The 12,123-nt window shown below is 36.7% G+C and overlaps 1 protein-coding gene and 1 pseudogene across 9 annotated transcripts in view; both read right to left on the reverse strand.

Annotated features, from left to right (window-relative positions):
• The window catches only part of ZMYM4 (zinc finger MYM-type containing 4), a 164,687-nt gene that overhangs the window by 113,541 nt on the left and 39,023 nt on the right, over nucleotides 1-12,123 (reverse strand). For all 8 annotated transcript variants that reach the window (XM_002686481.7, XM_024990230.2, XM_024990229.2 and 5 more), the window contains one exon: nucleotides 4,730-4,775. In XM_002686481.7, coding sequence (XP_002686527.1) covers nucleotides 4,730-4,775 — 46 coding nt within the window. The remainder of the gene's footprint in view (nucleotides 1-4,729; nucleotides 4,776-12,123) is intronic.
• On the reverse strand, nucleotides 7,099-8,003 carry LOC618220 (large ribosomal subunit protein eL6-like; annotated as a pseudogene). Its single transcript, XR_083644.7, has one exon. The product of XR_083644.7 is annotated as a large ribosomal subunit protein eL6-like (transcript).

Raw genomic sequence — 12,123 nt, forward strand, 5'->3', positions numbered from 1 at the left:
TAGTTTAAAAACTTAATACAATGCTTAATTCAAAAAAAAACTATGTTTTTATTTAATAAACTAGAAAATTATTAAGAATGGTGAGGTGTTTTAAGTTAAAGTCATCTCAGTTTTATACCCATGTTTTTATCTTTAAAGACAACTCTAGGTTTTGATTTCAACATTTTCATAAAGAAGATATTCCTTCAAATGCTGGAAGGACAAAAACAATACTCAGCAATAGGCCATATAAACAGAAATTTTTAAGTAGCTCTGAGGTTTAAAAAAAAAACAACACTGCTCAACTTATTAGTTCTTTTAAAAATTGAACTGCACTGATAAGACAGATGTTTTATAATTCAAACACAAACTGATGTTGACACTCTGTGTGCTCAGTTGCTTCAGCTGTGCCTGACTCTCTGCAACTCTATGGGCTGCAGCCTGTCAGGATCCTTTGTTCATGGCAATTCTCCATGCAATAACACTGGAGTGGGTCGCCACACCCTACTCCAGGGGAATCTTCCGAACCCAGGGATTGAACCCACGTCTCGAACCCACGTCTCCTGTGTCTCCTGAATTGCAAGCAGATTCTTTACTGCTGATAGACGGTACCAAAAACTCGTCATGGTTAACACTCATTAAAATATCTCTAAATTACTTTACAAAATATTCTTTTATTTCTACCGAATAACAATTACTATTCAAGACCTGTGATTCCAGTGAACCAGGGGGCAGTTCAGAAATAGGTAACAAGAGATTTAAGAGGAGCTTAGAGGAGCTTGGGAGTTAAGATAAACCTGCATTCAAATCCTGGTTGTACCACTTTAAATGATGTCTCTAAGCCTTAGTTTCCTCCTTGGTAAAACAGAAACAGCTGTAATATCTTCATCCAGAGGGTTGTTATGGCAGAGATTACACACCTGGTAACAATTCCCTTTCTCTTCATTAAGAGATCCTTAATTTTACTGTTGGACCAACAGGCACAGCTAAAGGACAATCCTAGTTTTCTTCAAAATCAGGATGGCTAATGAAATGGAAACCAATGTATATATGTCGAGTTTCTAGGAAAGTTCTTTAAGAGGCTGATTCCATTGAGAAGTATGCCTTTTTGCCTTCCTCCCTAACCCATCACAAGCTGAAGACACAGCAGGAATCTCAGAACATCAGAGAATGGAAGCCAAACACTAAGGAAGTGATAAACAAAACCAGAACACCCTGTATTCCTGATAACCAGAGCATTTTTTCATCTAGGCTTTTTTCACATAGAAAATAAGTTTTCCCCAGGTTCGATACACGATACTGGATGCTTGGGGCTAGAGCACTGGGACGACCCAGAGGGATGGTATGGGGAGGGAGGAGGGAGGAGGGTTCAAGATGGGGAACACATGTATACCGGTGGCGGATTCATTTTGATATTTGGCAAAACTAATACAATTATGTAAAGTTTAAAAATAAAATAAAATTTAAAAAATAAAAAATAAATAAATAAAGTTTTTCTATTGTGTTTCTGTTATATCAACACATGGTTGAATCTAATCTACCAGTTATATAATGATCAAGATTTTAAAAAAGTAATACATGTAAAGTTTTTCACAAATAAACTAGTATACTGCAAGTGATCAAAACAATAAGAATAGTTTTTTAATCCAAAGACTGCACACGAAAATTCAACAATGCTCTTGTTTTTCCCTTGAAGTTGTCGAGTTTGTTACATTCAATGAACTTTTTCTATCAGTAAGAAAATTAACCACTGGTAAATGACCAAGTGGTTATCTTTGTTATTATCATTTACTCGCCAAGTCGTGCCTGACTCTTTTGCAACCCCATGGACTGTAGCCCACAAGGTTCCTTTGTCCATAGGATTTCCTAGGCAAGAATATCAGAGTGGGTGGCCACTTCCTTCTCCAGGAGATCCTCCCAATCCAGGGACTGAAACTGCACTGGCAGGTGGATTCTTCCCTGGTGGTTACCTTAGAGCCATTCAGTCGATGGAAGTCCTTGATTTAAAGAAGCAGTTATCTAAAAGCATTTTTTAAAAAATCTCTCAACAACCAGGTCCTACTGTATAAACACAGGGAACTATACTCAATATCCTATAAATGGAAATGAATATTAAAAAAATGTATAACACAATCACTTTGCTGTATAGCAGAAATTGACATTGTAAATAAACTATATGTCAATAAAAATTATTTTTGAACTTCTTTCAAACTGCACATAAATAATGTGAAGCAATGGTTAAAGGAACATGAGTTATACATCAGTCATTTCCACTACCAACATGTTACCTTAAAAAATCGACAGTACAATTCTCCAGACAAATGACAAACTAGAAGGTGGACAACTCTACTTTCTCTTCTGATTTGCATAAAATATTGAAGATTTTTTTTTCTTTTAAATCTCTTTCATTGAAAACACTATATATTTGGAACGCCAATTTAACTATTTTCATGTTTAAACAAAATTTCCAGAAGTCCTCACTGATAGGGTTACAGTAGCAGACACTGTAGTTTGCTGAAAGGTTGCACCCTAGAAGGGCTGAACTTGATTTATAAAACAAATACTTGAAGTTCCCATCCTAGTGGTCTTGGGCAATGAACACACAGTTAGGTCTGGTATTACACAAGACATTTTCAGGCACCTGCCTGAGATATAGTGAATCTCCTTTTTTTCTGGACATCAAGACAAAATGGTAGGCCTCAAATGGCCATCTTTGGAATCAGAAACTTCCAGAATACCATCTATATAGTGGTCTGCCCTTCTCTCTATATGTAGAGGTCTATGTTCCTGAGCTCCCTTATGGAGGCAGAGCAGCCTCCTCTTCCAAGCTAGTTACTTCTCTGCCTTCAACAGCCCCTTAATTATAAACTACCAGAAAGAGGGAGATAAACGGTAATCTTTACCACACCATTTGCATTCAACATTTGGTTTAAAATCCCCTGCTTGCAAACCCCTAGCCTAAAAATGCTTGCAGGGCTGGAGCAAAAAAGAGTACCTGCACCAGAAATACAAATTCCAAACGTTGTGTGTCAAGAGCCACATGGAGCAGCATGCTTAGTACTTTACTGCCTTAAGATTTCTGCTTTAAAACTGTTGGTACTGCAACATCTTTCACAAAAAAAGTATCCAATCAAAAGCATCATTAGAAAGCTATTTGATTAATTACTATTACTATTAATTACTATTTCTGGCATACAGACTTGAGCAAAGGCATATCCAGAAGCAGGAAATCAAAAATTACTTGCTGAACGTGAAGCAATGGCTGAGGAATACCTTCTAACAGCATGTTTTACTTTTTGACCCTGTTCTCCCGACCACAGACAACTGGTTCAAAGATACACCAGCTGGACCAATTATAATCTTTTTACTAGGAACTTAAAATCTAAAATGGATAAACAAAAAGACTAAAAGTCACTGGAGCATAACTGCTTTTTGGCAGTACTAGAGAGAGCAGGCCCATGATCACGTTTCATTGAGTTCCCTGGAGGAAATGTGTTCTTTATCTCCTCCCTGATATCTGTGAAATACCCCAGTACACTTCTAAATGTTTTTTCTTGAGAAAAGCAAGCAAAAGTCTATTTTTGAAACTTGCATGCAATAAAAAGGACATTTAATAATTAAATCCACTGAAGATCAGGAACGCTAGTTACTTTTCAATATGCAATCTAAAGAACTGTTACCACTCAAAAAATATTAACAAACTAATTCCAAAGAGAAGGAAGGTACTACTAGATCCCTTTAGTGAAGGTAAACAGAAAACAAAACAAAAGAAAAGCACATTTCCCTTGCCTTAGGAATTTTAGATGATGAAATTTATCCATCATAAGCAAGTGCATGAACATCCTTTGATGATTCATCAATTCTATTCTTAGATTCACTAAACTTACTGTGGCAATCATTTAATGATGTACATAAGTCAAAACATGCCAATTATATCTCAATAAAACTGGAAGAAAAAATTCTATTCTTGGAATTTATTCTACACAAACACTTCAATAAGTAGACAAAAACGTGTACAGAAATGCATACTTAACACTGTTTGTAACAGTAAAAAGTTGAAAATAATATCACACATGTAAAAGAGGAATCTGGTTAACTTACAGTACAGTGAGACAATAAAATACTGAGTACACACTAAAAAGGATAAAATGGGTCCATAAACACTAACAGAAGATGTCCAGGCAGTTGTATGAAAAATGCAAGAACAGTACACTCTTCCCGCCCATCACATAAAGATATGTATTTACATTCATAGAAAAAAGTCTGGAAAGATATATATTACACTTTCAAACCAGATTCTCTTTGGAGAATGGTAAAGATAAAGGTTTTTATTTTCTGCTTTATTCATTTTTGTATTATAAAATTGAATGTATTACTTTTATAATCTAAGAAACAAAGTTTCTTTTAAGAAAATCATGTAACAATGGAAAAAATATGAAGAGAGAATTAAGAGACCCTGTAAACAAAGTTTGAGTGATAAGTTCAACATGATCCACACATATACAAACCATGGCTATATTTCAATAGTAATAACTACAAGAATGTTTAAAGAAAAGAGTAAGATTCTTACAAGTCAGATTAACTTTATTAAAACACTAAGATGGTGTGGAAAGATCTAAACCAAATCAAGTTGGACCATCACACTAATTAGCCCTAACTAATCACTGTGATAGATAAATGCCTTCTCTAGACTTGTATTTATTATCTAAGACACCACTGTTTTGGGTTTTTTTTTAAGAATGGTACTTACAGTTCTCTACAATTTCATCAAAAACTGCACCAGTTTTCTGCTCAAACTGAAAAAGCAAAAAAAGAAAAGTAACATTATTATCATTCTTCATTCATACTTTTTAGTATCCCTTCTTCCTCCCTTAAGAGCCGTAATCTTCACCCAAAGTATGCAAATTCATAACAATAGAAACAAAAACACTACCAAATAGAGTAAAACAAAAATTTAGTGTGGATAAAAGGGTTCTCAGGCCAAAACTTCCAAACCAAAAGTTAAGAGATATATACATACTCTCCCTATTAAAAAAGCTATTTTTTAAGGTTTTATAAAAACTGAAGTATAGTTGATCTACAATGTTTCAGGTATACAACAAAGTGATTTGGAAAAGCTACAAATCACTTTTCTATCACATAACACAAAAGATGATATACATTTGTAATAATAATAAAACACAGCCAACACTTACTGAGAACTTTCAACACTTATTATTAGAACTATGTTAAACTTCTAATCAAAACTGAACAGAACAATCGCATCAATAGGTTTTACTCTCAGGCGAAAGCCAGAAATCTGCTGCTCTTTAAATCAAAGTTAGTCAAATTACAGAAACGATTCCTTTTTGAGTATGTTAGGGCCCAATACAGAAACAGAGCCAAGTATAAAGTAATTTCAGACCTTTAAAACAGACACAGAGAAGGGGAAATCTAAAGCAGAGGGAACTCCACTCAGAAGCTGATAAAGACACAACTAGCATTTTTCACTTCTAGTCTTTAAAGCCCTCCTCATTTTGGCAAGTGTGAGCATTCCAACCTCCTGCCTCCCTACCTACTATTCATCCATGAGGCAAGAAGAGAAGCAAGTCTGCTTCATGATAAACCCACTAAACTACAGGTGAGTCTCCCCATTCAAAGGGGAAACTTCAGGGAAAAAGAACTACCTAGCTACCTACATAACTACAAATAAAACACAACAGCTAGCTATAGTAATCAATAATATCTAAGATTCATTGAACAAAAAGACAATCAAGGATCCCAGATTTCTGAAAGAAATTAACTCTGTGAAAGAGAAGGTTCAAGAAGAATTAAAGAATAACCACTCCAGGAGGAAACAATTTACAGAAAAGAAGTTTCTACTTTTAAGTGCTGAGATACGTGAGAGGCTACAGATACAAAAACTAAACCCAGATGGCCATGAAAAGGAGACATATGAAAATATTAGCAGACAAGAAAATAAAAATTTTGCTGGGCAAGCTTTTGACAAGAGTTCTAAAAACTTCCAAAAAAAAACAAAACAAAAAGTTAGAGTTGAAAGATATTTTATATGAAAACATGAAAGATGAAGCAATTAGGTATAAAAGAAATCTCAAAGGCAAATCCAAGGAAGAGAACAATAAACAGGTGAAATAATAGAAGAAAATTTCCCTGAACTAAATAAATGGATATTTGAGATTGAATGGGTATACCAAATACCAAAGAGAAAGTGGGGGGCGGGAAGGCACATCCTGGTTAAATTTCAAAATTTCAAAAAGAAAACAAAAAGAAAAATAAAAAATTATCATGCAGATGATTCATTAAACACATTTAACATAATTGAATTCAACTATATAAACAGTGAAAAAGGAAAGAAACAGTAAAGGCCACTTTACCTACCATTCCACTCAATGAGCTATGTGAATAAAAGGGAAACGGGAGACATGACTCTGCAAGCCAAAGAATGAAAGCACTGGGCTACACTGAAAAGGGGTTTGAGTGTCTGAAGAAAATGCATTTTTTGGACAACACTGCCTTTTTCTTTTTCTGGTGATGAAAATGATCTAAAACTGATGTGGTTGCACAACTGTGAAAATACAACTATTGAATTATATGCTTTAAATGGGTGAATTGCATGACATATGAACTACATCTCTATTAAGCTGTTCTAAAAACACATTAAGAAAACTATTTCCATGAAGTCTTGCATATTAAAAACTGAAAGGCACAAATGAAACAAGAGTAACTAGGGAAACGGTATGTCAGCATATGCCAGTATTTTTTAAACAGAAATTTTCAAAATATATATTCAAATCCATTAAATAATATTTTCAATACATTGAAGCCCCTCAAGTACAATTTCCAGTGTTATGTGGTTATCTCCTTTTAATGTTAGCCTCTCTGTGTATTTGAACTTCTTACTATGGTAGAGCTTCAATTAAGGGAGAATCTACTTTTGACTCACTTTGATTTTGTTTTTGTTTTTCTTATTTACAGAATTTTATTTTACCTTGGAGTATAGTTGATTTACTATAGTGAAATGGAGAACACTCCCACCAACAGTGTAGAAGGATTCACTTTTCTCCATCCCCTCTCTGGCATTTATTGTTTGTAGACTTTTTCTTTTTTTGAAATGCCAAGTTATTTAATTAGGTTCTTTGCAAGAAGTTCAGAACACTACTTTGTGAGGATAAATTCCATTTGTGAGAGCAAACACGGAGCGGAGGTAGCCCTGGAGCTGAGGGACAGCTTTGATTCTTCGCAGAATTTGTGAGTCCACAGCTTTCTGATCAACCTTGCGCTGCTCTGTGATCTCGTATTTCTCTCTCTGTGTGTCGAAGATCTCGCCCTCCTCGTGTCTGGGTTTACGCAGCTTCTTCTTCTTGAAGTGTCAGTGAGATGTTCTGGGATTTTCACACCACTGATATCGATTTTGGTGAAGGTGGCAATGACAAATTTCTGGTGTGTTCTACGCAGAGGAACTCGATTGAGGGATAGAGGCCCAGTCACAAGTAGCAAGCCAGTGACCAGCTGCTTCAGGAAAACGACCCTCTTGCCTCTGTGGCGCCCAGTGAGGATGATCACAATGGTCCCAGGAGTGATGCTGGCACGCAGCTTCCTCACATGCTTACTGAAGGGTTTTTTGCCATGACTCAACAGTTTTCGAGGCACATCTTCAGTAGGGTAATACCTACGCATTTTGCGAAGTTTGACCACTCGGGTACCACCATTCTTGTCTCCACCAACTGGTTTTGTGACAGTAGCAAGAACACGAACCTTCTTTTTCTTTTCGACCTTGGATTTAGCTGCTGAATACTTTCTCTTGTACAAGGCCTTTCTGGAGTACATGGCTGATCGGGAATATCTGCCAATTCCTCTGACCAGGACAGGATTTCGGCTGCAGTGGGGCTTCCCCTTCTTAACTTTCTTCACCTTTTCCACCTTTTTAGCCTTGTTGGCAGCATCAGCCTTCTTGGCTTCAGGTTTTTTCTCCTTAGTATCTGGCTTCTCAGCCTTTTCACCCGCCATCTTGCAAGATGGGAAAGAACCGTTTGTAGACTTTTTCATGAGGCCATTCTGACTGGTGTGAGGTCTGACTGGTGTGAGGTCACTTCACTATAATTTTGATTTAATTTCTCTAATATGCAGTGATGTTATATACAATAGAATATTACTCAGCCATAAAAAGGAACAAATTTGTGTCAGCTCTAGTGAGGTAGATGAACTTAGAGTTTGTCATACAGAGTGAATTAAGTCAAAAAGAGAAAAACAAGTATCGTTTATTAACACATATATATGGAATCTACAAAAATGGTCCCTTAGAGAAGGAAATGGCAACCCACTCTAGTATTCTTGCCTAGAAAATCCAATGGACAAAGGAGCCTGGTGGGCTAGTCCATGGGGTCACAGAAGAGTCAGACAAAACTTACCTACTAAACAACAACAGAAAAATGGTACTAAGGAACCTATCTGCAGGGCAATAATAGAGAAGCAGACATAGAGAAAAGACTTGTGGACACAGCAGGGGAAGAAGGCAGGATGAATTGAGAGAACAGCATTGAAACATATATATTATCATATGTAAAACAGATCTGTATGATGCAGGGAGCTCAACTTGGTGCTCTGTGACAACCTAGCTGGGTAGGATGGGGTGGGAAGTAGGAGGGAGGTTCAAAAAGGAAGGAACATTCGTATACCTATGGCTGACTCATGCTGATACATGGCAGAAACCAACACAACATTGTAAAGCAATTATCCTCCAAGTAAAACTAAATAAATTTTTTAAAAACCCATAATAGTGATGTTGAGCATCTTTTCATGTGTCTGTTGCCTATCTGCATGTATTCTTTGGAGAAATGTCTAATTTAGATCTTCTGCTCGTTTTTTGATTGGGTTGTTTGCCTTTTTGATCTTTTAATTCAAATCTGTTGGTGACTGCTCACTTAACACTAACACTACTCTCAAATATGGACTACATCAGAACTGCAGAACACCTGCTTGGCCTAAAATCTAACATTGGGGTGACAACAAATGTACAAGTAAGACTATAATACAGTAGTTTTGCTAAATGTGTCTGGGTGCTTCTTGTCTAACCTCTATATTTACAAATAAGAATTAGATATAAACTGTAATTTAGCTTTGAATAATGTATTACTCAATCCTCAAGTTTCATAAAAGATTTAACTGGACTTAAAAGCCACGCTGATTTTAAGAATCTGTAATAATTATTCTGTATAGGCAAGGATTTTCTCAATACCACAAAACCTAATATTAAAAAAATAAACAAATGAATATGGATATTAACTTAAGACAAAAAATACCAGTTCATTTTTAGTTACCAAAATAGTCTTATGGGTTCTACCCCTTTCAAAACATGTAACTGTTGCATATTTAAACTTATAAAATAAATGCTACAACTTTAAGGGATTTTTACTTTCAAATTTCTTTACCCATAAAATAAAGATATAGTGATACCTACACTTCCCAGAATTGTTAGCATGATTAAATGAAAAGCATTTAGCATATGATTAGCAAATCATAAATATGCAGTGAAGTGTTAGTCACTGAATCGTGTCCAACTCCCACCAGGCTCCTCTGACCATAGAATTCTACCGGCAAGAATACTAGAATGGGTAGCCATTTCCTTCTCTAGGGTATCATCCTGACCCAGGGATTGAACCCATCTCCTATATCACAGGCAGATTCTTTACTGTCTGAGCCACCAGGGAGCAATAAGATGACATTAATAAAAGATATCCTCCCTTATCTTAAAATTTAGGATTCACTACAACATTTGTTTGTAAAAATGTATCCACTGCTTAAAATTAAAGGAAAGCACTGGGGAAATGACTTATCCCTCTTTATTCCAAAAATTAAGCACTGGGAATAAAGTATATTTTTACTTACCAAATAGAACACTAAAGTTCCCTAACCCTAGAGGGAGCTAAAAATCCCAATATACTGTGAATTGATAAATACCACCCATGACCACCTGCGGGAAAAAATTAAAACATTTAAAAAATCACAGAGGGAATTCCCTGGCAGTCCAGGGTTAGGACACTACATTTCCACTGCAAGGGAACCAGATTCCATCCCTGGTTGGGGAACTAAATCTGCACACAGTGTGGTGTGGGCAAAAAAAACCCACAGAAATTTATTGAATCCTGGACCAATAATTTTTATTTTAAAATGTTAATTTTCTCTTTTATCCACCATGTGTGTGTTAGTTGCTCAGTCATGTCCTCCTCTTTGCAACCCCATGGACTGTAGCCGACCAGACTCCTCTGTTCATGGGATTCTCCAAGCAAGAATGCCATAGGAGTGCATTGCCACTGCCTTCTTCAGGGGATCTTCCGAACCCAGGGATCGAACCCAGATCTCCTGAATTGCAGGCAGACTCGTGCACTGCATGCAGATTCTTTACCAACTGAGCTATGAGGGAAATCCACCATACAATTTTGCAAATTCTCTGGACATAACTGCTAAAATGCCTAACACCATAAACACCTTTCTCAAACTGGTTTTAATATCTGCAACAATTTAAGAGTTTATATGATAAACTTATTCAGTGAAAACTAAACCAAAAGCTCTATTTTCAGAAAATTGAACCTGGATTTTTCAATGATTAAGTAGAGACTGAAAACTGTCAAATGTCTTTCACTGTCTTCTTCTCTAAAATTTACTCTTTTCACCACTGATTCCTTTTTTTCATTTCAGTAGGAGCCCCAACACCCCAGAATTCAAAGAACTCTCAAAATATTTTCTGCCATTCAATTGGGCTTCCTTGGTGGCTCATTCATAAAGAATCTGCCTGCAATACAGGAGATGTAGGTTTGATTCCTGAGACAGGAAGATCACCTGGAGAAGGAAATGGTAACCCACTCCAGTATTCTTGCCTGGGAAATTCCATGATCAGAGGAGCCTGGCAGGCTACAGTCCATGGGGTTGCAAGAGTTGGACATGACTTACCTACTAAAACCACCACCCGCTTCAACTGATCGTAAGAACTATCGTTTCTATTTCTAACACATCTTCAGTTTTAGATAAATCTTAACTTTCCATGATTAGCTAACCTATAGAGGAGGTCAAGAAAGAAACAGAAACTGTTCCATAATTTAATTTCTGAAGGATAACTAAGAATTAAGTGAAAAGATAGAAGAAAAGATTCAAGAGAAGAACAGCAAACGTAAAGGTTCTTAGCAGGAAAAAAACTGAAAATTCAAACAACAGAAAGGCTAGGTGGGTAAGAATTCTGGGACTAAAGCAAGTCAGCACTGTAAGACAAAGCTGATGACAAATCATGGGCCAAACAATGGACATTCTTTATGGAAAGGGTGATCACATATTCCAGTTAGCCCAAAGCATCGCAGCTTATGCCTACTATCCCCATGTAATCATTAACATGCTCCCTTTCACTCCCAAAACTGTCTCAGTTTGTCACCCTAAGTATTAGTCATGTTTAGACGCTGGACTTTATCCTAAGTAAAAACACTGAAGGAGATAGTAGAAAGGAGATCTAAGTTCTGAAAACAATTACTCTGGTTATGGCGTAAGGTTATTTATTATTCCTCACTAAAGTTCTCATCATACCATTCCCATACTATTGTCTTCCAACTGGGAATGAGTTCTACCTGATGAAATTCCAATGCTTACTTTTCTTGTGGGGTGGAGGGCGGCGGGGGAAGAGGTGCTACTCAGCTTTCAGGATCTTACTTCCCCAACCAGGGACTGAATCCAAGTCACCAGTAGTGGAAGCCCAGAGTCCTAACCACTAGACTGCCAGGGAATTCTCTCCAATAATTATTTAAAATAAAGCTCTTTGATACTTCCCTGGTGGCTCAGACACTAAAGTGTCTGTCTACAATGTGGGAGACCTGGGTTTGATCCTTGGGTCGGGAAGTTCCCTGGAGAAGGAAAAGGCAACCCACTCCAGTACTCTTGCCTAGAAAATCCCATGGACGGAGGAGCCTAGTGTCCATGGGGTCGCAAAGAGTCGGAAACGACTAAGCGACTTCACTTGCACTTTCTGATAAACCATTTAGAAGTCTTGACTTCTCTGTAGCACTACATTTATATTTCACTTACAGTTACTTGTGGCACAGTTAACATATATGTGTCAGTATCACTTTCTAGATAAATCTTTTTCATCTTGGGATACCTACAGGT

The sequence above is a fragment of the Bos taurus genome, chromosome 3 (assembly GCF_002263795.3).
Source record: "Bos taurus isolate L1 Dominette 01449 registration number 42190680 breed Hereford chromosome 3, ARS-UCD2.0, whole genome shotgun sequence".
NCBI lineage: Eukaryota > Metazoa > Chordata > Mammalia > Artiodactyla > Bovidae > Bos > Bos taurus.